At 42.1% G+C, this 24,825-nt stretch overlaps 1 protein-coding gene across 4 annotated transcripts in view; it reads left to right on the top strand.

Annotated features, from left to right (window-relative positions):
- Nucleotides 1-24,825, top strand: part of bicd1a (bicaudal D homolog 1a) — a 43,135-nt gene continuing 18,310 nt past the window's right edge. For all 4 annotated transcript variants that reach the window (XM_049575203.1, XM_049575202.1, XM_049575205.1 and 1 more), the window contains exon 1: nt 1-513. In XM_049575203.1, coding sequence (XP_049431160.1) covers nt 298-513 — 216 coding nt within the window. In that variant the 5' untranslated portion in view covers nt 1-297. The remainder of the gene's footprint in view (nt 514-24,825) is intronic.

Raw genomic sequence — 24,825 nt, 5'->3', positions numbered from 1 at the left:
CTGAAGACTCTGACCTGGTTTTAAATCGCAGGGCTCCATTTACCAGCCGATATGGACGTTTAATGACAATAACCTGCTGTTGGATGATGTTGCAGAGGAGAATATAAGTATTTGTGTATTAATTTAGTGTTTCCACTGCCTGCCTGCCTGCTGTGGCTCTCTCAGGAGAGGGGGGCGGATATTCAGCATCTCTCAGCCTCCGCCCGCCTCTGTGGCTCTGTCCAAAGCGGTGGAGAGACAAGGGGGCAACCGCAGACCGACAGGGGGACAGCCAGAGGAGACAGAGAGAGAGGGGCGATGGCCGCGGATGGAGTATGCGGGGAATCGGTGGATCAGTACCGGGCCGAGGTGGAGCGGCTCACCCAGGAGCTGGCCGAGGCGAACCGGGAGAAGATCCGGGCTGCGGAGTGCGGTCTCGTCGTCCTGGAGGAGAACCAGGCGCTGAAGCAGAAGTATGCAGACCTGGAGATCGAGCAGGAGACTCTCAGGAAGGAGTTGGAGCAATTACAGGAGGTAAGAGGAGGAAGAGGAGGAGGATGCTGTTGCTTTTGGACACCGTGGTGAGGCAGGCGCACTGCGGGCAGGTGTGTGTGATCAGCAGCATCCTCTCAGCAGGAGTCCACCTAAGGCTGTTATCACTGATAGCTTGTTTGTTGTGTTTATACACACCCAGTCGGACTGGGGAGTGGGACCAGCAGGGGTCGGTATGTGGTCCCCAGAAAAAACAGACATAGTTTAATATATTTAAATTTAATTTAGCTGAGGCACCTATATGAGCCTGCTCCCATAATGCTGCAGGGTTCCTCCTGTATGAATAAGTTATCATCTACAAAAAAAAGTGAATAATTGATGCTGTTTCTGTGCGGTGAATCTATAGGCAGCAGCACTGGACATTGCAAGCTCAGGACTCTGCAGGAGCACAGTAACACCCCACTCCACCTCCTACACCATTGTGTTTCATTGTTTCAGGATTCCTTCCCTGTGTGTGCATAGCAACAGTCATTACTTTGAGCCAACTCTGCTGGGACCCTTTGGTAGTGTGCCAAGATTTTTTTTTTTCTTCTCAGAAATCCCTCAGTAATTGGATCTTCAGAGTTGTCCACTACAGTTTGTGCAGTGGCTGAGTTGTCCACTGATTTAAATGTCAAGATGAGGATTTCCAAGATAGACGGACGTTGATACTAACTATGAGGATGGAGGTTTTTAGATTAAACACACATTTACTCCTGTGTTAACTGTAAGTCTGGGGTTGACAACTTTAAAAGTCCACATATCAAAGATTAGTAGAAGTGGAGAAAAGTGCTGTGTGATCCAGTCTGACTAATGAATACTGGCTTTGTTTATACATTCAGTTATTAATGCATACATGCAAGGTGGATGCTGACAGGGCTCACAGCTCAAGGTCACTTATGGAGATGCTACAGAGCCACAGGGCCAAGAGAAGGAGATGAAGGCTATATTTTTGTGCATGTGTGTGTGTATGTGTGTGAGTGAGTGAGTGAGTGAGTGAGTGAGTGAGTGAGAAGGAACATTTGCTCTCTGCTGCCAGGTTTCATCAACTTTTAATCTCATCATTATGTGTACAGTGTCATCTCTAATCATGTGAACACCAGACAGTTTTGCATAAGATAAAAGTCGCTCAGGCACAAGAAAAATGCTTGAGAAATAAAGCATACTGCATACAAACTGTTTGTTCTTCTAAGCAAGGGACTGAAAATGTATGATTTTCAAGTTATAAAAGCAAAATGAATTTAATCAAGAAAGAGAGCAGTCATTACCAGCCTGACAACATCATGACAGCTGGTATTGTTTTCACCTTGTTAGTCTGTGTGTGTGTGTGTGTGTGTGTGTGTGTGTCATCGTCGTGAAATATGGTCCAGGTGACACTCATCATAGCGGTTTTGAGTATTTGGCCAGGTGTTTTTGTCTCTCTGTCTGACTGTTTGTGGAAAGAATTTCACAACAGTGCAAGATGCACTTACAAAATATTATAGGTGTGTAGTTGGAATCAAAATAAAGGTCAAGTTCAGGGCGTCAGTAGCGTAGTGGATAGTGCCAGCGCCCCATGTACAGAGGCATTGCCTCCCTGCAGCAGCCATGGGTTCGAATCCAGCTCGCGGCCCATTGCTGCATGTCAGTCCCCACTCTCTCTCTGTCTCCCCCTTTCACTAACTGTCCTGTCATTAAAGGCAAAAAGCCCTTAAAAAAATAAATAAATAAATAAATAAATAAATAAAGGTCAAGCTCAAAAATAGGTGTGGTCCGAGCAAGGGCTTGGAAGTAGGGGGGTAGGAAGTAGAGAAGGGACAATCGCCGCTTCATGTAGTTTGATATATTCAGTCTCATACTTGTGATTTGCCATGTTGTCGAGCTAGTTCACTGTCACTCTTTAATAGCCATCCGTTAGTCACTCACTCTAAAGCAGGAAATGTCACTTCAAAATAAAAGCTCTGTGCCAGAAATTGATTGTACTTCAAAATAAAGTGTGTTTTTAAAGACAAATTCGCAAGTCAATTGCGGTCCATTCAGAATGGGCCTGTGACCCACTTTTGGGCTGGCACCCACCAGTTGGGAACCACTGTGCTAGACAGTGGTGGAAAGTAAGTAAAGTTTGAGATGCTTTACTTGTGTATCTCCATTTTATGGCACTATAGAGCATCACTGCACTACATTTTCAGTATATTTATCTGGCAGCCATTGTTGCCGGGTACTTTAAAAATTAGATCCACTGATAAAATTTATCTTCTGTCTGTCAGTGGACAGTTTTTGTCGCCGTGCCAGTGTCACAACTTTGCAAGACGCAGTCATGAAACTTAACAGGTGGGTAGTTAATACCAATATGAAGGCTGAGTTTGAAGATGGATGTGGTCCAAGCAAGTGCGCTGTCTGACGGAGGAAGTATTTGCCCTCATTAAATCTTTTTTTACCTAAGTTAGTTAAGTCCTCGTCTTAAACTGTCAAGATTTTTATTGGCTCTACCATACATGTGGCTAATAGGAAAATGAAGAGCAGTAATATGAGAAATCTACATTTACTCCATAGTGTGACTTTTGAAAATTGTATCCAAAATCTTTGCATGACAAAATATGGGAAAAGATTCTTCCCATTGTAAGTCTGTAAGTCATGTCAGAGATGCAACATCAGACTCAACATCAGTGGGTGTTTCTAGCACAGCTGGCTCATTGTATATATTGCCAAATTAAAAAAAAACATAGCGTCACATGCTGAGCCTGTGTAGCTAACAGCACTCACCATGCTACATTATGCATGCATGGTTATATATTTACATCTCCCACTTTCTTCCTCGTGCCCTTTTGTTCCATCGCTTGACTAGTTGAGCTCTTTGTTTTGACTTGCATGCAGAATCAGAATGATCTTTGTGCTGCTCGCAGCAGCATGTTGAAATAAAGAGACAGCCTGTTACAGCCGGCAGCAGAGCACTGTCCAGCTGATATCTCACACTTATGGATTATTGGGTGATGTGGCAGATGATGAGGGAAAATATGATGAGGCAGAGAAGAGAAAGATGCAGAGAGATAAAACATTTTGGCTGTGTAGTAGAGGGAACGGGGGGAGTATGATGAAGTATGATGTGTTGTAAAACTTTAATTGTCATAGCTCTGAAAATGTCAGCTGTAAGTCTGCCGTCACAGTGCTCTTTGTTGTGATCTGTCATCCGTTAACATCTGCACCCACTGTGTGCGCTGCTTCCCCACCTGCCTGTCTGCCCGTCTGTCCGTCTGTCTCTCTGTCCTTGCTCTCGCCTCAGAGAGGGAACATTTTCCGGAGGTGATATTACTTCCACAGAAAAACACGTCCTGCTTCCTATCTGTCTGTCGCACTTTTATGAATATGAAGCCGAATGGCCGAGTGAAAACCTGCCACTACAATAACATCACGTCTTGTCCCGCCATACTCGGGAGAGGTGCATTATAAAGATGCATGGAAACTGCAAATGGAAATTGAAATTGCTTCTGGGACTGAGTGGACCAAGTATCTCTGAATAAATGTTGGTTATTCTTATGAAAGACCAAAAATCCATCACACGGCCTCAACAACCTTCTTATACTTTTATTGGAGAATAGATTATATCGTCTGTTTCATCCAGTCACTGTTGGTTTTTCAAAAATATTCAGAGTGTCCCACCAAATATTAAGTTATACTCAATATATATAGTTATATACAACAGACTGCTGCATGTATATTTCATTGACTTGTTTATGCCACTGTGTGTGCAGGTGTGTGTGCAAGCTGGCCACATTTGCATGCATGTTCCTGCTGTGTTTGCATATGTTCTGTGGTGACACATACGTTCTGCGTGTACTGGTTGTTTGCCCTCAGTCCAAGTCCCAGGTGGTGCAGAACAACTGACTGGATCAACATTGCTTTTACCACACTCATGGACACACACACACACACACACACACACACACACACGTGGCTTTATTTAATATTAGCCACAATGGCAGACAACACAAGGCAGTGATGAGTGGAACAAACAGACCAACATCCTCCGGTGGGAATCTGGGTTGTGACTGACGAAAAATTTAATTATTGTTTCTTATAATTATTATTTTCTCCTCTGATAATTTCCCAGAACCCTGGGGGATATTTTCCAGTAAGCTACTAGTTTGAGGGTGGCACAGTGGTGCACTGCTGCATCACACCCTAGCTTGGGTTGTGGAGTTTGCATGTTCTCCCCATGTCTGTGTGGGATTTCTCCGGGTTCTCTGGCTTCCTCCCACAGTCCAAAAACATGCACGCTAGGTTAATTTTTGACTCTAAATTGCCTGTACGTGTTAAGGGTTGTCTGGTTGTCTGATGTCTTGCCTTTGCTCAGTGTTCCTTGGGATGGGCTCCAGCCCTCCCACAACCTTGAATAGGATGAGCAGTTAGAGATAATGGATTATATTGTTTGACCAGCAGGCCATAACCAAAAGAGGTTACCCCCCTGCAAGTTGTCCTACTTGAATTTCTGGCATTCTCGCTTGAAAAATGACCTCAGAAATGTGGATTTATTGATAAAATAGTTGCAGAATAATTTTGTAAGAGCTCCTCATTTCATGGAAGATGAGAAAAAAACTGCAAACTAAATTGCCTTGACATGAGGTGGTTTCCTGCTGATCTCTGCAAGTAAAGTTAAAGCTGGTGCTCTTCACCAGAGTTATTATTTGCACAGCACATCCTTCAGGAGAATCTGCATGCATATCTTTGCTGTCTGCAGGGCCCCAGCAGAAATTGGATGCTAACAACGTGTTTTGGTTTTGAAAGCAGAAGAATTTTCTGGCTCTGTGGTGTCCTCTCCCCTCCTATATATATTTTCCCTTCACCCTGCTCTTTGACTCAGCCTCCCTCCCCGTCACTCCCTCTCTCTTTCTCTCCGCCTGCAGGCTCCATCACTCTCTCATTTCTTGTATCCCTGTGTGTGAATGTACTGTATGTCTCTGGATAGCTGCCTAAGCAGTGACGGAGACACCATTACCCCGTGGTTCCGGCTTGTTAGTGCTGTCTCCGGGCAGATCATCCTCAGATAGGACACACAGTAAGAGGCGGAAGGAGGAGGATGCCGCCACTGCAGAGCGGGAAGAGCAGCGTGTTCATATGGCTTACAGTGATGTTTCATCACAGTGTCAAGACTTGAAATTATCTGTGGATTGAGAGCAATGGTAGAGCAGCCATTGTACGCCAGGATTATTTCTTTTGTTCAATTAAATCATTAGATTATTTTCTGAAAATGAACCCATACTCACTAATTAGTTAGTCTCTAATAGTCTCTAATCTCTTGGTCTCTCTAATTAATAAGTCTATTGAGTCTCCCATACAAAGGAACAAATCCAATAGGTCTAGAGGAGCGTGAAAAAGAAGTTAGTCATTTTCAGCTCCTGTCATAACTCATCCGCTCATCCCTTTCAATCTGCAGAAGGATTGACATTTGTGATAGGTCGGGAACAGGCAGTTCACAGGTCAGTTCTGTTCGCAGGGCTCCAGGCTAAAATATGCCAAAAGAGATTTTCATCAAGTTCTGCACATGGTAATTTGAAATACCTGAAAAGAAAGATTCAGTCATGATTCATCAGGTCAGCATGAAATCTTCAGCTTCTAGACGGTGTTTTGAGGTCCCTTGCAGCTGTGTAGTCAGCCCTCTCTTTTACGCTATTCTTGGTAGAGTCTGCACGCATTCAGCATTCATGACTCACAGGGTTTGTTACCAGAAATTGCTGTAGATAGCCATTGCGGGAAATACAGTGTGCTGTGACGTTTCTGATTGTCACAATAGTCACGAAAACTCCCAACTTTGATTAATTTCCACGTACACAACATGGGGAATTGTTGCAGTGCTGGAACTCATCCTTCTTTGGACCCATATTACTTAATCATACTTTCTCACTTTAACATAGAAGAATTATCAAAACCTGACCCAGGTCATGAGACTTGGATCTTTATTTGGGCCGAATTGGCTTTTTGATAGCTAGCACGTTTTTTTTTGTTTGTTTGTTTGTTTGTTTGTTTGTTTTTACAAAATTTCACTTAGTATTTTATGCCTTTTGAAAGAATTATGTGTCCCATAAACCTCTGTGATACAGCTAGTTGTATATATCTAGTTGTATATATATAGTCTGCTTGCACTGTTGATATTAGCACTCATACCCCACCCTGAAATAGAAGTAGGACTATCATTGCCAAAAAAAATGCTATCATCCATAGTGCTTCAGGTACTTTGTATGTATTTTAGTGTAACATCCAGCATTATTATTTTCCTCAGTTGAGTGCTTTAATATCAATGTACGCATTTTGTTATGCTCTGCTTATGCTCAATCACTTGACAGTGACAGGAAATAATCCCTCAAACTGAGTTGTTTTACAGACGTTGTTGTAATTTGTGTCGATTTATTTTGAAGGAAGAGTTTGCATTTTTGGAAAATCGTTTATACACTGTCTTGCTGAAAGTGAAGGGCCGTCCAAACCAAGAACAACAACCATAACAATAACTATAACGATCTGAGCATCCATGCTGATGAACGATAATGTTCTGTAAATGGTGGTGCCAAAGAGGCGCCAAGCAGACGCTGCTTGCTCCAGCTGTGCAGGAAGCTTAGCATCTCTATTCATAATAGTAACGAAACACTAAGGCCTACCACTGTTTATGAGAGTGAGCCTGATTGTCAGATGTCCCTCTTGAACTGTTTGCATTATCTGTTTTTTTGTGATTTTGATTGGCTGTCAGTGTTTCTTTCTGTCATCAAAGCAACGTAAAAGCAATCCCAACAATATGATTCGCCACTGTCATTATCATTATAGTCTACTTGTCAGAACAATTTTTATGAGGATATATTTGTAGCTATTGTTATAGGTATTGTTCTTGTAGTCGATGGCACTTTAGAAGATTAATTCCACTCTCTATTTGAAGCCAGCAGCTGGTTACCTTAGCTTATTTTAGCTTAGCCAGTCATACTTTAGCCTAGCTTATCTTAGCTTAGCTTAGCTTAGCTCAGGGTGAAGTCTATTTCCCAGCCAGAAGTAGTGACTTCCTGGAGTAACTTATACAACAAACTAGGTTGTGGCACATTTAAAGTACCCTTAGTTAGGCTAGCTGTTTGTCCCTGCTTCCAGTTCAGCCCTTTTTCATTCCCAGAGTGTCAAATATTGATGCTTTAGCTGTGCCCCTCTGTGTGTAACATTGACACCAAAGGCAAAGTTTGGTGTCTTCTTGAGACGCACCTGGCTTCCAGTTTACTCTGATCACTTACGTATCTACATCCCATGTGAAACCAAAGGTCGATGTTGTATTAACGTATAGTTATGCAGTCTACGTACCGTGAAGTATGTATGTCACGTTTCGTTACGTAACAAACTTATTTTAAGCCAAACATGATCTTTTTTCTAGACATAACCAAGTAGTTTTGTTGCCTAAACCTAACCAAAACCATTTCACAACATTAACCACATATTACAATGTGTTTCAGGTGTGTCTCACATACTTGCTAGATATGCTAAGGGTGCCCTGTGCATCACTGTGAGACGCTGAGGGGCATGACAAAGCGTATGTATTTGATGACCTGGGAATGCAAGCAAGTTGTCCAGTATTAATGCTAAGCTAGGCTAACCCCTGCTGCCTCTGGCTTCATGTTTACAGTGGTATCGATCTTTTCATACGACTCTTAAAAGCATATACCCAAAAGGTCCTTAGCCAGGGCAATATTTCAAGATGATGTCAACAACACAAACATAATATAATGGTTATTTTTACAAAATTAGAACCAGGTAACAATGCAATTGTTTGCTTTCTGAAAGCCTGGTCTGGTCCTGGTGCACAGGCAAATTGTCATTGTGCAAAGTGTGTTATAGAAGTGCATTATTCCCAAGGGTCAGCTGTCAAATTCACAAATAGTAACAACACACTTTGACTATCCTGCAGATGATTGATTTGCTGTCAACCCAGTCCCTCTGGGATTTTCTTCACGGTAACTATCTGACTGCTTGGCCATCAGGCACCAGTGAGGGTGTTAAACTGTGGATTGACTTGACCGCCTTCAGTGTGAATTATGAAATTGAGTGAAGGACCTGCCAAGGTCACACTGGTTGTCAAACCTTCTGCGTCTCATACAGCAAGAAACAGCTAGAATATGTTAGAGATGAGGAGTTACATTTCCAGAGATGTTTAGCATATTCTCCTCAACAACTCAACAGCTGCATCACTGCTGAAGCAGACATGACTCTTGAAAGAGCACAGTTAACGTTCAGCGTTAAGCAGGACCCATCTGGCTTTTTTTTTTTCTTTTAAGGTGGTGAATTAACATTGAATAAAAGGTTTAGCAAAACCTGAATACTTCTTAATATTTATTAACTTTTTAAAAACTGCTCAGTACACCCTGGTGTGTTCGACTCTGCCTCCAATTCAGGGACAACAATTCGCAAAAGAGAGCAGCTGTGGTTGTAAATCAATCTGTCCTGGGTGAGGAGAAAGGATACATTACAGGGCTCTCTCCCCTCTCCTTCTCCATCTCCTGCTAGCTCCTCTTATACATCGGCTGGGGTTCGAGGGGGCGCAGTAAACATGGATGGAGGGAGTGAATCAATATCTTATGAGCTGGTGTTGCTCCTTTCTTTTAGTTCTGTGCTTTACACCATCCCCCTCCTCATCTCCTGTAGCGCTGCCCCCTCCTCATCCTCCCCTGTGATCCCTCCCTGGAGTGAAGTGGGAATTATGCATTGATTTCTGCTCTGTGCAGTAAAAATACGTACTGTAGCGTGCATTGTGGAAATCAGTTCATGTTGGTGAAACACATCTGACAAATTCAGTGTAATTTCCTTCAAAGTGGATCATACAGAACAGCTGTTGAATCGGTCACTTACAAAGCTTTTATTAGGGATGAAGCTGTGTTTGGCAGCGTGTGGTGTCTGCTGGGTGGCAGTCAGCCAGGGAAATGAAGCCAAAATAGGTTTAGCAACACTTAAGTAATTTAAGAAATGTTCAGCCCACTCAAGAACGCTGTCTTTTAAAGTCATTGTGGTTATCTGAAGTAAAGCCACTAATAGTATTGTTCCTTCAGTTTGAATGACGTTGGTGTTTGGAGAGAGAAACAATGCTCTGCAGGTGTGGTGGTGCTGACCTTTGACCTCAGCAACAGGCTCAGGGATGCAGTTGAGCATATAGATAAGGACCTGTCTGCCCTTGTGTTTGGCCCCTGGTGTTTTATACAGGGTGGTGGATATGTGTGTTTTGTCAGGACCTGAAGGGAAGGTCATTTGTCTTTGTAGTTGAGTCACACATCAGGGCCGCTTTTCCTGCATGTGTGTATGGCTTTTCCTTTTGTTGTTTTCTCTCATGTGTCTGTATGTGTAGCAGGAGAGGTGGGGGTGTCTGACTGCGGATGTTGTGATTGAGACTAAAGAGGGAGGGGCAGCGGGATAGAGTGGTGGTGGTGGTGAGTGACTCCAGCCCATCAGTCGCGTCTCTTTGTTGTTTCAGCTTTTTATGGTGGTGTCGACTTGATGCAGAAAAGAGGAAGAGAGACAGTGGGAGCTGGTAGCTGTGTTTAATCAACAGAACTCAAAAAGACCACATGATTTCAAGCAGTTATTTAATTCAGACTGTTATTCTTTTCTAAAATCTCACGATCCTCGGAGAACAGTATTTAATGAAGCCATTCTCTCTGCAGAGACACTTCGGGCCCGCCCTGCCCCGCATAGATTATGTTTTTCAGAAAGCTCCTTTTTGCTGCAGTGAAATACAGTAGTTGGGAAGAGGCAAGAAGGAACAGGACTCCCCTGCCTGCAGGCTGCTGTATTGATTAGTCGTCTACTTTAGCTGTGTGTGCTGCAAACTCTGAAAGCATAGCAAAAAAGCAGCCCGTCCTCTCACAAGGAAAACTTTTGCTTTTGCAGCTCAAAGGTCTTCCTTGTGTGAATTTTAAGAACTGTGGTTGTGCCATATGCTTCCTTTATTTATTTCTGTAGTTTACACTTTTTTTTCTTTTTTTTTTTTTTAACAAATCAGTACCTAAAAGCATCACTGACTCCAGTTATTCTGGCTTTTTTTGTCTAGACAGGGCAATTTAAAATCATCTCCAGTCTTCTTTCATGCTTATCAGCTCTGCATGCCGGAGAAAGAGAAGCCTCCCATCTAAATGACCAGAGGCCATGCAGCGACGATGTAGAGCAAGGACGAGCATGATCCTCTGAAGTTCCTGCCTATCGCCCACATCACAATTACAGTGCACATACTCACTGGCATGCATGAGCACATGCACACCCAAACATGCACTTAAAATGGGTGTGTGACGGAGAATCAGGGTCAGGGTATATGTCTCTGTCACTTGACCGCTGCTAGGGGATGTATCGGGTTAGACAGGTATTAAATCATTGCCCAGTTAACCCATTTAATTAACCCTATCCTCCATCACAAGAGAGCTGATGTTAAGTGAGGTCATGATACTGAAAGAACTAAGAGGACAAAGCCTGGATGTTGTTGTGGGTCTACCTTTAGAAGACTTGGAAAATGCAGACAAAAGAACGTAACAGGCCTGAAAATGAATGTGACCAAGGTGGCTGTTGTTTTTGTTGTATGATCTGCAGAGTGGTTATTTTCACCATCACTTAATCTGTCCGTTATTTCATTTATTTATCAATAATTGTTTAGTCTATAAAATGCAAAAAAAAAAACAAAAAAAAACAGGGAAAACTGCCATTACAATTTCCCAGGACTCTTGATTCCTCACATATATTCATTTTGCCATTATTCTGAAAATGTTTGCCATTTTGGTGGCATGGCTCTAGGGGTGATGCTTTTTTTATGATTTCAATTGCAGTCTGTAACACCACATTTTTTCAGTGAAAAAGATTTGCATAAATTTTAACAATAAAATGCAAAGGTTGTTTTGAATCAAATAGTTTCGACTCAATTTGTCCTCTGGATGATCAATATCATCTGATGTACATATACTGCAACTTGTGTTATCATCTCTATTTTTCATTTTTAAGTTAACTATGTAGAATATCTGTATATATCATGATATGATATCACAATATATCGTGATATCATATCGCGATACTATTGTATCGTGACCCAAGTATCGTGATACGTATCTTATCATGAGGTCCTTGCCAATACTCACCCCTAGTTTAATACAACTTTTGTTACTGGAATAATACAATGAATTGCTTTTTCAGTCCACTAGACAGCACTGATTTTTTTTTTTGTTCCTGGTGAGGTCAGCAGAGGTCTCAGGAAGCTCATCAAAACAAAGATGGAGGCACCAGAGAAAGAGATCAGAAACAGGCCATCTGCGTTTAAATCAAACATCTGGACTTATTTTAGATTTTTTTTAACACAGAAGGAAAGGAGGTTTGGATGTAACACATGCGATTTGCCAACAGTTTCATATGAGAATACTTTGGGAAAACTACAAACATGAGGGCTCACCTTAAACTCCACCATTCAGAGATAGTATTAGCCGCTGATGGCCAAGCTAGCACTAAACCCGAAAATCAAATAACCATTTAGCTTGACAATACATAAAGCAACATGCCAACTAATATATAGATTGAAATTTAAATACATTCAAATATATAGATTAAAATTCATAGAGCCCAGAGAATAAGTCATACAAACTTTGAGTAAAATATATCTACATCTACAAAATGAACTAGCAACAAATTTTGTAGACATTAATGATTCTCAGAGGATGAATCCTATTGTAATTTATGATTCCCTGATGTGTCTGTCATTTATCCATTCCATTTCCGCATGATGAATGCAGGCTGCCAGACGTCAGGGTCGTCAAGAGCTACTGCTAGCAAGTGCCATTGAAAGAATGAAAACAGATGAACAGGGAGGCATACACACATAAACAAGACACACACATAAAGGAGGTAGAAGGTTATTGAAGCCCAGTGTCCTGCGTCTAAGCAAAGAGTTGGAGTGGGTAGAGTTCGTCAGTGGGGGGTTTTTTTGAAGGATGGGCTTCAAAGCCGATGATGAACTCGTGCTGTGCTGTTTCAGAGGGTGTCCAGCTATAAAGGCTATAAGACACCTCTTTGAACCAACACCTGACTTCCCATGTGTAGGCAGCAGTAGGCTGTCAGCTGATCATTGGGCCTTTACGTCTTGGAGCCCACTTTTGTGACGTGAAAGTGGGTGTGGCTTTATCTACAGTGGGTTAAAAAAATGATAGATGCTTCCTTGACTCATGCACTACCTTGATAACCTTAGACATCTTTGTCCAACAGACAAAAGCAGAGAGAAGAGAGCATAGTAAAGACTAACATGTGCTTGATGAAGCGCCACCAATGACATCACCGAATTAGTAGCCTGCACAAGGATTCCCACAGGTCTGCGGGCCGGGGCATGGAGGCTCTCCTGTGGCTGCACAAAAGCACTGAGTCACCCAGAGGCCCCATGTGTCAATACCAAGAGGGTCACTGTGTGCAGACGAGCCTGTCCATTGTAGTCCGTGTTTGTCTGGCTTGGCTGCGTCCTCTTTATCAGCAGAGACCCACAACAGAGAGAGGAGACAATGTTATCAGTTGAATCTGTCTCCTGTCGTTCTCTCTGTCTCTCTCTTCTGTGTGCGTTTGGCTGCCTCTCTGGGCGCGTCTGCTGGCACCGACACCGAATACCAATCAGCCTGCGAGCTTTCAAACACCTCCATCTTTTTCTGTTTCTCAATGACATCGACATTCTCTTAGCGCACTCATCCAAGCTCGCTCTCTATCATCATGATTTTTTTCTTTAATCTTTGGCTCCTTCTCTTGTGAAATACTTTTACCACTTAGTCAAGCAAAGGGATGAAAGACTGAAGGGAGGGCGGTGTGTAGCAAAGAGGAGACTGAGTGGGTTGATTTCCGCACTCCCTACATTATTGCCTCTTCACCCCAGGCAAGTCTCTGAACACTTGACTGAGTGAGGAGACACAGTGCTTAGTTAAAGCTCATAATGGAAATGGTCTGTTATCATTTAGAGGGATTATGATGGAGAGGAAGACCACTTAAAGGACTCTGGACAAGCATGGATAAAAATATTCTGCTAAAAACATTTGTTCCCTTTGAGAGATTAGGAGCAGAAATTCAAGAACAGAGGAATTTAGTGATAAAGTAATGTAGGCCATTTGCACTGTTATGTTAGACCACTGGGATCATGATGACTAAAATCTTTGAGTCTCGCTTGTTTGTTCTGTTAATTAAGTGTCCATGAATTTGTTAGCCTCAGTGAATCACTGTGTTTATCAGGCTGTACCCTGAGAGGGAGGATTATGTCTGGGACACAGCTTCACCATATTGCAGCAGCACATTTACTCAACCACATAGTCCCACACCTGCACACACAAACATATCTCTGCACCATCAGACACATAAAGTACCCAATGTGTGCTGCAGTGTCCTTAGATTGTTATATGGCTGCAGCAAACCTGCCATGAGTTAGGGTGAAAGGCCTTAACAGCGAGGGTGCAGTGACATTAAATGTTAAAGAATGTGTGGCTGAGAGTGTAAAGTGCTATTTCTTGGAGTTCAACTGGGCTTTGGAACCTGTTATGCCTTTTTAGCTCATGTAAAAACAATGGCCAGGCTATTTATATATGCTATTATTTCTAAGTAGTTGATAGCTTCATCAAATAATCAGTCAACCAAAGATTACCTGGCAACAATTTCCAGAATCAATTATTTGTTTCAGTGATATTTAAAGCAAAATATCCAAAATTCAGTAGCTTCAGCTTCTCAAATGTCAATATATGCTGGTTTTCTTTGTCTCCAGGGTAGTAAACTGAATATCTTTGGGTTTTTAATGTTAGTCAGACAAATATAACTATGTCACGACATTTTATGGCAACTGGCAGATTATTTGATAATGAAAATAGTCACTATTCACAGCCAGCAAAACATAAGGTTGCAGTGTTGTAGTCAAGACCACCTAAACTGAGACCAAGTCATGAGCAGATTTTAATTTTTTTTTTACATATATGTATGTAATATATGTATATATATATATATATATATATAAATACTTTATTAATCCCCCTGAGAGGATTCAATTTTTTCACTCTTTCGTCATTAACACACAGGTCTGAAAGACACACACATGCACAAACAGGACCTATACATGCACAAAGTGGAGAAATGTCAGAGTGAGGGGGCTGCCTTGGTCAGCCGCCCCGAGCGGTTGGGGGGTTCGATGCCTTGCTCGAGGGCACCTCAGCAGTACCCAGGAGGTGAACTGGCACCTCTCCAGCCACCAGTCCACACTCCATATTTGGTATGGACGGGGACTTGAACAGGCGACCCTCCGGTTCCCAACCCAAGTCCCTATGGACTGAGCTACTGCCGCCTCACTGATCAGAGTATCAAGAGCGAGACAAGACTGTGAGGGGTTGAAACCAAGTCAAGACCAAAACCAGATTAGTGTGGGTCCCAAACTGCATGATGCACTATGATAAAATGTGGAATATGCAAACAATAGGCACTCCTCAAATAGATCTGAATGATCCAGATTTCAAAAGAAAAAAATCACCCACAGAAAACAAATGAAGACTCCTCTTCATTCGCCTCTTTTATTGCTATACTATATACAGGTGTGTGTGTGTGTGTGTGTGTGTGTGCCATGAGAACTGTCTTGAGAAAATAATCAAAAGGCACTGCAGAGGTGAATTTCATGTGTGGGAATTTTCCTTTGTTTTCCTAAGGCAAGGCAGCTTTATTTGTATAGCACATTTCAAACACAAGTGCAATTCAAAGTGCTTTGCATAGCAATCAAATAAAAAACATAAAAAAGCATACAGAAAAAAAAGAAAGATATAAAAGGTAAATTAATTACTAGGCGATTCACAATAAAAGAACACCATTAAGAATAGCAAAAGTGCAGACAAGGGGTGCAAAGATAAAAAAGATTGAGTTTTAAAACAAGGTTGCAGTCATTACAGGGCGGAGTAGGCAGTGTAAAAAAGGAATATTTTTAGCTTTGACTTATAAGTGGTCAGAGTCAGGGCTTATTTAACATCATTTGAGAGGTTATTCCAGGTTTGTACTGCATGATTACAAAACGGTGCTTCACCATGTTTTGCTCTAACTGTTGGGCTTGTCAGTCGGCCAGCCCCAGACGTCCTCAGGGTCCTAGAAGGTTCATATGTCACAAGTATGTCAGAGATATACTTGGGCGCTGAGCCACAGAGTGATTTATACACAGGCAGCAGGATTCTGAAATCAATTCTCTGAGTGACAGGTAGCTAGTGTAGGGATTTTAGAGCTGGAGTAATGTGGTCATATTTCCTAGCTTCCTTCTAAGAGCAAACAAAGACAAACGCTGAGGAGCTGAAATCATCTGAACCATCTTTAGTCAACACGCCTTTTTTGCACAGGCAGTTTTGGTCTTTACTGGTCTTGAAATAACATTCTGTCTCCTCTTTGTCTGAGACTGAGATAAGACCGAGTAAATGTGTGGCCGAGTGTGAGACGAGATCTTTAAAAGGTGGTCATAAGACTATAACTCATCTTGAGTACTACAACACTCGTTTGTTGTCTGGAGTTTTAAACACTGATTATCAGTTCATCTTTTTTTATGCAATAAGGAAAACTTTGTTCCAGGTGTTAAATAAATGTGATGATTTCTTGTTTTCTTGGTTATACGTCATTATAAATTGATAAAAAGTCTTCTTTCTCTCTTTCCTTCCTTCCTTCCTTCTGTCGACGTCTGGACACTCAGAGGACACTTTCCATTAAACCCTCGTCTCCTCCTTCTCACTCGCTGCTTTTTTTGAATTTTCCATTCCTGCCCGACGGCTCTTGTTCTCTCTCCAAACAAATGGCAGGAGTCGGGGATGAATACCGGTGAAGTGCATGGACGAGTGTGCCTGTGGCCACATGTATTTTTTAATATGTATTTGTATGCTGGAATGGCCTGAAGGGAAGGCCATGTGTTTTTGTGGTTGACTTGCTCATGATCTCCTGCAGGGCACATTACCAAGCAGAGAGAAAGCCACATATGACACAGTTAGGCTACAGCTGGTACAGTTTGTGCAGTGTGTTTGGGCTGTTTTTCTGTCTACTCACACTGATCACAGCTTCTGATTTAAAGACAAAGACTAAAAAAAGTGTGTGCCTCTTTATACTGTGACTTCCATCTTGAATAATTATTTTAGATGCAGAAAATTTCCGGCAGCAGTGGCAGACGGAGATGATGTGGATAGATTTGAAGAGAAAGGATAAGAAATAAAAAGTCATTTGGGATCCAACAAATCTTACGCCCAGCTGCCTCTCTGTCTACCGCTTCAGTGTCCATTCAGCCAGGCACAGACTGAGCACACACAAGTGATAGGCATTCTGGGAAATAATCCAGCCATCCTTCTTATCAGGAGCAGACTTGAGCCAAATTGAATCACTTTAACAGGCCACATCTTTTTAACTAAACGCAGCCTGTCCCCTGGCAGTCCTCTCAGCTTCACGCAGCATGTACTGTACACACTGTGTCGGTGAGAACGCGACAGATGTGACGCTATTGTGGTTTTGTTGTATCTGGCAGGGATGTTCCACTACCAAGCACATTAAGACGTTTTTCAGCTATTATCCTGCATTATAGATTTTTTTTTTTTCCTTGAGTGTCAGCATAATAGCATATTGTTATCAGAGGAATAATAGGCTCCACTGAGCTAAATAGCATTTCAGGAAGGAGGAACAGAAAGCAGGGCAATTCACAGTTACCCTCTTGACTATCTATAAAACATTCATATCATGCCAGCTCAATGTTTGTGTAGACAGTATTTCATGAATAGAAGAGCCCTCTACAAACAGGGGAAATTAAACTAAAGGATTTAAATGGCGCAGCAGAGCGTGCCTGAGCACTTGGCATTACAATGATAAGCATCCCTGTTGATTCACAAGAGGGCTCCTGGTGGCTTAAAGCACATGAACACACACACATTTTAATATTTATTTTTAGTAATTGTATGCATTATTGAGTGATCATTATACACTACATTTTGTATGCATGCAGAGTTCAGATTTTAAACGTGTTGCTGAATTGTTTTTGATCATGTAATTACTTCTACGTCTGTTTTATTTGTTAATTTTGTCAGTGTGACTGACCTCCATTCTTGCTGGGCTGTGATTATCCAGCTTCCCCTCTTGTGAAAATGTGCTTGTGTGTTTTTATAGACGACAGATCTCTTGACTTGGCACTTTTCCCTGTGGCTGAGAAGCACATGGGGACATTTCTGTGTCCTTGTTAAAGGGCGAAATATGCCGGGACGACTCTTCCTATAAACCTGCTTCAGTGGTTCATCATGGATATGGGTTTTAAGTACATCAGTTTCTTAAGGATGCTAAATACTAAACTGACAAGGAGCTTTGTGTATTACACTTCCTTTAACCTCACTCTGATTTGGTGTTTTGTGCAATTCTTAAAGGGATAGCTTAAGAAAAATCAAAAATAGATATTTTTGTGCTGTTTATCAGTCTAGATTGTAGCAATGTTTGCCTTCATTTGAATATAATGGAACTAGATGGCACTCGGCTGGTGTTGCTCAAAGTACCAAAAAGTAAACTTGAAAAACTCGACAGCAATGTCTCTTTCCTGAAATGAAGAGCTGGTTACTCAAGATAATCCAAAGACCTTGTTGTGAGCAGTTTCATAGGAACTATTTTCTTTCTACCACCTGCCAGTCGTATCACCATGCAGAAGGAAGTGTGCATCTACTCATGGACGAGAGGCTCATGCTTGTGAAAGCATGAGATGTAAACATTAGTACCATCTTTCTCGGCTGAGCTGTAATGTTACCTAGCTCAGTGCTGCTAGGTGAGCTAGCAGTAGATGCACCCTTCCTTCTGCATAGTGATACTGTTGGCAGGTGTGGTTCGGTAGAAAGAAAATAGTTTCAACGTGCCCTGTCAGCCCTGCACTGACAGTGACAGGGCGTATCTCTTTGATCTGAAGTGACACAGCCCGTTTGCTCATGCTTCGGGGTCGTTCAATAGAGTAATAGCAAATAAATATTGTTTTAAAGTGTAACTATTGAAATGTTCACAAGGGCTTTCATAAATTCCTACAATGTTGTGGCACTGCCGCCTTTGCAGGTTAAAAGTTAATGACAGCGACTTGAAGTGAGGAGGAGCAACACGTCTCCGGCTTGGAGACGCTCACTTTTGCATGTGATGCAAAATAACGTGGAAGCGATTGACATAAGACACGTGCCAAGGCCATAACCCCCACATGCCAAGGACGTACCCCCCCCCCCCCCCCCATTGTGTTTGAGAGGAGGCAGACATCTTCAACGGCTGGTATCTCCAACACTCAGTAACTCACACCAAAACAGATTGAGACTGATAAATAGCACTACAGGTAAAAGGAAAATGTGTATTTTTGATTTTTGGGTGAACTGTCCCTTTAATAACTTCAATTTAAAGGGGCACTCCACCAATTTTACACATGGAGTTCAGTTTACCTGTCATGAAAAGTACTACTCAGCCTGAGCAAATGGTTGTATAATATCTTCTGTGGTGCGGAAGGGAGCTTTCTAAAGTGTGAAATAATTACCCTGGTGATGTCATCATGGTCATCTCAGCTCTGGCTTGAAATTTAAAAACAAACTTATTACATTTTTATCAGAAAGCCTGCATTATAAAGAGGAGGTGTGGAGTTTGAAAGAAGTAAGTGGGCTTTTAGGAGGCTGCGACGGCCTAAAGAATTGAATTGCTATTGAGTTGCATTATGGGAGATGTAGGATCCAGTGTTTTTTGGTAATTGGCCCATACTAGAGACTAAAATTCAGTTTATCCCGGCCTGTACCGCTTTGAGTCTGGCCATGCTTTTTGAAAAATGTCTCTTGTGAGTTCCCTTACTTTATGGACAGGCATTACTAAATGACTGGAGTAACCCCTTAAGACACACACTGTAGCTGTTCTTATTCAGAGCAACTGCAGCAGTAACGTTGCAAATGGGAAGTGGAAGCTCAACTTCTTCTTCCTGTTCTGCTGCACTGTTTACCCCCCCATACTTGTGGAGTTCAGTCAAACATGTGTTTGTCAAAGGGATTGAGTGAGTCAGGAATAAATCTTGTGTGTTGTGTTTTGTCTGCTCACCTCAGGCTGCTGGCGGCTTGTGTGTACTCATGTTGTGACTGGAAGTTGGCACATCGCATGCTTCTTTTGACTTATGTCTCTTCCATTTGTTGTGCTCTGGATGCTGTTCTTCACTGATTATTTATGAGATTCATTCTGAGATGTTGTTTTTGTTCCTGCGGCACTTTTTCTTTTCTTTCTTTTTTTTTTTAATATTTGGCTTGGTCTCAAGCACTGGTGACAGTGGCGTGTCATGCTTTACGACTCATCAAACAAATGACAAAGTGAATGACATGTTGCAGCAAGACACAATCTGCTTTCTCACACACACACACACACACACACACACATACACACACACACACACACACACACGCATTTCCACACACACACACGCATTTCCACACACACACACACACACACACACAGACACAGTTCTCTTCATGACGCCGACAGCTGTGTGGCTTCTTGTCAGTGGTCCTGCGTGTCTCTCTCCATGGTACTGAAATCCCTGATGTGGTTGGCTGGGCCGACCATCTGGACAGGACACAACAGTGTGTGTGTGTGTGTGTGTGTCTTTCTCTGTGTATACATCTGCTGGTGTGTGTGTGTCATTCATAACAATTTACCGTCTTATGAGTTGACTAATACCACGCTTCCACATTCATTCATTCATTCATCTTCTAACCGCTTCATCCTCTTGAGGGTCGCGGGGGGGCTGGAGCCTATCCCAGCTACATCGGGCGAGAGGCAGGGTACACCCTGGACAGGTCGCCAGACTATCGCAGGGCTGACACATAGAGACAGACAACCATTCACGCTCACATTCACACCTATGGACAATTTAGAGTCACCTAGTCACCTAATTAACCTAGTCCCCAATCTGTCTTTGGACTGTGGGAGGAAGCCGGAGTGCCCGGAGAGAACCCACGCTGACACGGGGAGAACATGCAAACTCCACACAGAAGGGCTCCCACGCCCGGGATTGAACCGGCAACCCTCTTGCTGTGAGGCGAGAGTGCTAACCACCACACCACCGTGCCGCCCAATATAAATGAATTAGCACAAGTAATTGCTTTGAATTAATCCACATCTATCATGATACAATTTAAATCCTCATTTAATAACAATTTCTTTCTGACTGCACAGTGATTAACATTTAATTAAGAATAGTCATTGTCACGGTCATTATTAATATATTAGGCAATCCTCTAATTAAAGTCCTCATTAATTAGAACTTAAATACACAAGGGCTCATAAATAGATCTCAAGAAATGGTTGTTATTCTTGCCTGTGTCCATGCTTGCTCTCTGACCTTGAAAATGTAATCAAGTCTAGACCCCTTGCTTTCTTAACATTACTGTCTATAAATAAACTGGCAGGGTAGACCCGGAGCTGGACCCTAATTATGAAAGTTCGGTGGAGATTAATTGCTGATGTAGAAATAATTCACTCTTCTTCTCCCTCCTGGCTGTAAAAATAGACTCCTGGTGTATGTACACACACCCACAGGTCCTCCCCTGACTCCTAATTAGGAGCTGCAACAGACAGGGAAGGATTTCAGGGTTGCACACGCTCCTCCTCTCACACTGGTGCAGTGCTTGGTGTGTTCCCTGTGTCCGCTCCTCGCTCCTTTTTTTCCATGGCCCCAGGGATGAATATCTATAGAGGGGGACTCTATTGTTTGGACTTTATCCACTGAGGCACAGAAGGCAGAGGAGCCTCAAGGTTGAATGCATTAAGGGGTTTTTAGCACAGGCCACCAATCAGTGACTCCACATTAAAACCATCCTGAGGAAATGGTATTAAACTTTAATCTCCCGCTCTGTTCTTCACATGTTATCTGGCTCGAATAACTGTGTTGTGTTTGCCAATTAGGGCACAGATACAGGCATGCGAATCCATCACTATAATGACACAGCAGTGACAGCCATATTGTTAGTGACATTCATGTAATTAGCCTGAAAAACACAGAGCTGTCAGTGTTGTTTTTAGCCCACCAGAAACTGTAGCGCAACAGCATCAGGATGGCCGTAGCATACTGTGCTCCTTTATGTGTTTGTGTTGAGCCTCAGCCATTAGTGTCACTCGCCGTGGCTTCTTTAAGAGGAGCAGTGGGCAGATGGAGCGAGCGGACTTTCGAGGAGCACGGCTCAGCCCATAAAGGAGGGTTGTTATGAAACCATCTGCCTCTCGTTACGCATCCAGGACCCAACGATTCTCTGTGGATGAGTTGCCCCTGAATCATTGACTGTCTGTTTATCAGGCCTAGATACTGAATGAGATGTATCTGTAGAGTATTGAAAGTTGACATAAAGTACTTGTCCAGATTCTTCTTTACTTATTCTTTGATCAGGTATTTCCTGAACTTAGTCATAAGTTTGGGTTATTTTTTATTTAGGCAAAGCTCTTGTACAGCTGATCCTGTTAAAACTATAGACATTTAAGGAAACAGACTACACTGCATATCTGCTTGTTAAATGTAAGGCTACAGTCAGCAGCCAGTTATTTTAGCTTAGCATAAACGGAAGCTGGCCTGGCTCTGTGTAAAGGCAAAAAATCTGCCCCACTAATTAACACATTATATCTCATTTTTTAATTTGTACAAAAAAAACGTAAGTAAAAACAAGTTGTGGTTTTACAGGAAGTTGTGTATCAGACTGGGCCTATGTCTTTGCCGGGAGCAGTAACTTCCTGAAATCTCAGCTAATTGCCCGGGAAGCTAATTTCAGCAAGACTTAAGGAAGTCATTCCTTTCAGCCAGAATGTGATCCTGCACATGCACTTCCCTTTTATATTAATTAGATAAGATATAAGGTGTTAATTAGTGGGCTTTAGAGGTGCTGGTAGGTGGATTTTGTGACTGTTGGACAAAGCAAGACTAACTGTTTGTCCCTGCTAACAGTTTTTATGCTAAGCTAAGCTAACTGCTTAGCTAACGTCTGCTGGTTGAAGCTTCAAGTTTAGCGTACAGACTTGAGAGTGGTATCAATCTTCTCATCTTACTCTCAACAAGAAGACGACTAACAATGTTCTCCCACATGAATGAATAAATAAGTGAATGAATTTTTATTATTGTGTCATGCAAGCAGATAAACCCAGCCCGCAGGGACTTGTCCGGCAGCCATAAATTCAGTGCAAGCCAGGATCAGAGTACAGCAAACATAAATTCAGCATTAAAAGGAGAGAAAATGACACAAAGTAACAAAAGCAAGACCAAGGTTGTGGATCACGCACAACATATTTTTTATGTTCAACTGAAAGAAATAGATAAAAAATAAATACTAATAGCAAACATTCTTTCTTTCTCTTCCAGGCTTCAGCAATGAAATTTGCAAACTTAAACACATCAGAATTAACCAACCATTCTAGCTTTTGGTCATCTGAGCACCAGAAAATGTCAGGATTTAGACGAGCCATTTCATAGAATATAAGTTCTCAGTCATCATAGTTTGTGCAATATAAAAGAAAATGGGACTTACTTTCTACTTTACCCAAATCACACAGCTCACATTTTCTATTTTCCTCCTGAATATTGTTGAATCGCCTGATTTCAATGGCCAGAGGAAGAATACCAGCTCTCTATATATAAATGGGATGTTACACATGGTTCAGGGCCAAAGTTCTGCTTTATATGCACATGTCCACCTCCTCAAAGATTTAACAAAGCTCCACATGTTTGCTTTAAGACATATAACAATGATGCATTGAGATGTTTGGGATATTTTGTAATTTATGCTTATATGAAGGACTCATCATCGAGCATCATTACAAAAAAATTCCAAACAAACAGCCCTTTCTGTTGATCTGGCCCCCAGTCACAGTACAGTAAGTGTAAATGTCCTCTCTCTGTGACTTCATGTTACTAGAAGTCCAACAGCGGGACCCTGCGGGTCCAGATTTTTACCCCACCGCAGGGCTCAGCTGTTGCTGCGAGGCGTGCTCGGACATCGACAGCCTCCCATCTGACGTGAGAATGCGAGCTCATTCAGTCACACTGTGCTTGGAATTAATCAGCTTTTTTGTTCCTGAGGCCCTCCCTCGTAATCGTTCACTACAATCGCACTGTGCCTCCCCGGAGAGGGAGCGAGGGGGCACGAGGGCGAGTGAACAAGAGAGTGTGAAAGAGAGGACGAAATAAAAGAGAAGCAGTGAGAGAGGGAAAATGAGGGATAATTATAATATGGTATTTTTGCATGAGTGTTTTCTACTATAAAGCAAGTCCTTGAGGGCTGATTTTGTCATTGAAATCTGTATTTACAGCCATTTTCCTGGACTGATTATTACTGGCTTTTATTCATATGCTAACTGTTACGTTTGTAACTGACAGGACAAACAAAAGAGTCGATTGAATTAGAATAAATACGTCAACCAAGGGAATCAGTGCCTTTCTGATAATAAATAGGTCTTTATTTACCTGATTAACAGCGTGTAAATGAACTGTGAGTTTACATTGACACAGATTGGAAAAATTGGTGTATTATTTTTGATTTATTTGTGCTGTTTTACCAGCGTACTGTTGCTCTGCTGGCTGGTGATGAGTGTTCAAACAGCAGGTCAGATGTGACAGAGGCAGGTGATCAATAAAGCTAATTAGGTAATGTTCAAATCTCTCTGCCGGTAAATCGGTTCATCTCATTCATCCACACAAAACTACACACTGCTTTATTTAGCAGCAACACAGAAGCGTGAATCATAACTCATCATCATCATAGAGGCTAAACATCCATAAGACAACTTCTCCTTTGTGTGCCAGTGGTCTGTATACTTCAAAATCTGCACTAAAATAGAACCTGTTAGCTCATGAATCAGAAGTAAATAGAAAAATGAAAAATGACCAGCACGGCGGGAAGAAAGGACAGCTGCACACTGGAGCTCATGTCTTCTCCAAATAATAGATGCTTGTATCTTATGAATGATTCATCCCGGGGAGAAACACAGAAAATGTTGTTATTATGTTGAGGTGGGACTGGGACGAGTCTTTGTGAATTATGAATACCCTAATCCAAAATATATGGCCCCCTCATGATTTATGCCGCAGTCTCGTTTCAGTTGGGTAACTCTGTCCAGGAACTGCGTCCTGAAGACTGCAAACACTATACATGTTGCATTGTTTACAGTTTCATGTGGCTATTGTAAACCATAAAATATTTTCCGAGACAGCAGTATTGATCCTTTGTCTCTCTGAGGGGCCGCTGTGGGCAACATACCCACTTTTTTCCTGCTGATCTGCTGAGAAGTGAAAGGAGGGTTCATAGTATTTATTGAAAACCACACACAAAG

This window comes from Epinephelus fuscoguttatus, linkage group LG4 (genome assembly GCF_011397635.1).
Source record: "Epinephelus fuscoguttatus linkage group LG4, E.fuscoguttatus.final_Chr_v1".
Taxonomy (NCBI): domain Eukaryota; kingdom Metazoa; phylum Chordata; class Actinopteri; order Perciformes; family Serranidae; genus Epinephelus; species Epinephelus fuscoguttatus.
This window is presented reverse-complemented; position numbering and strand designations above follow the sequence as displayed.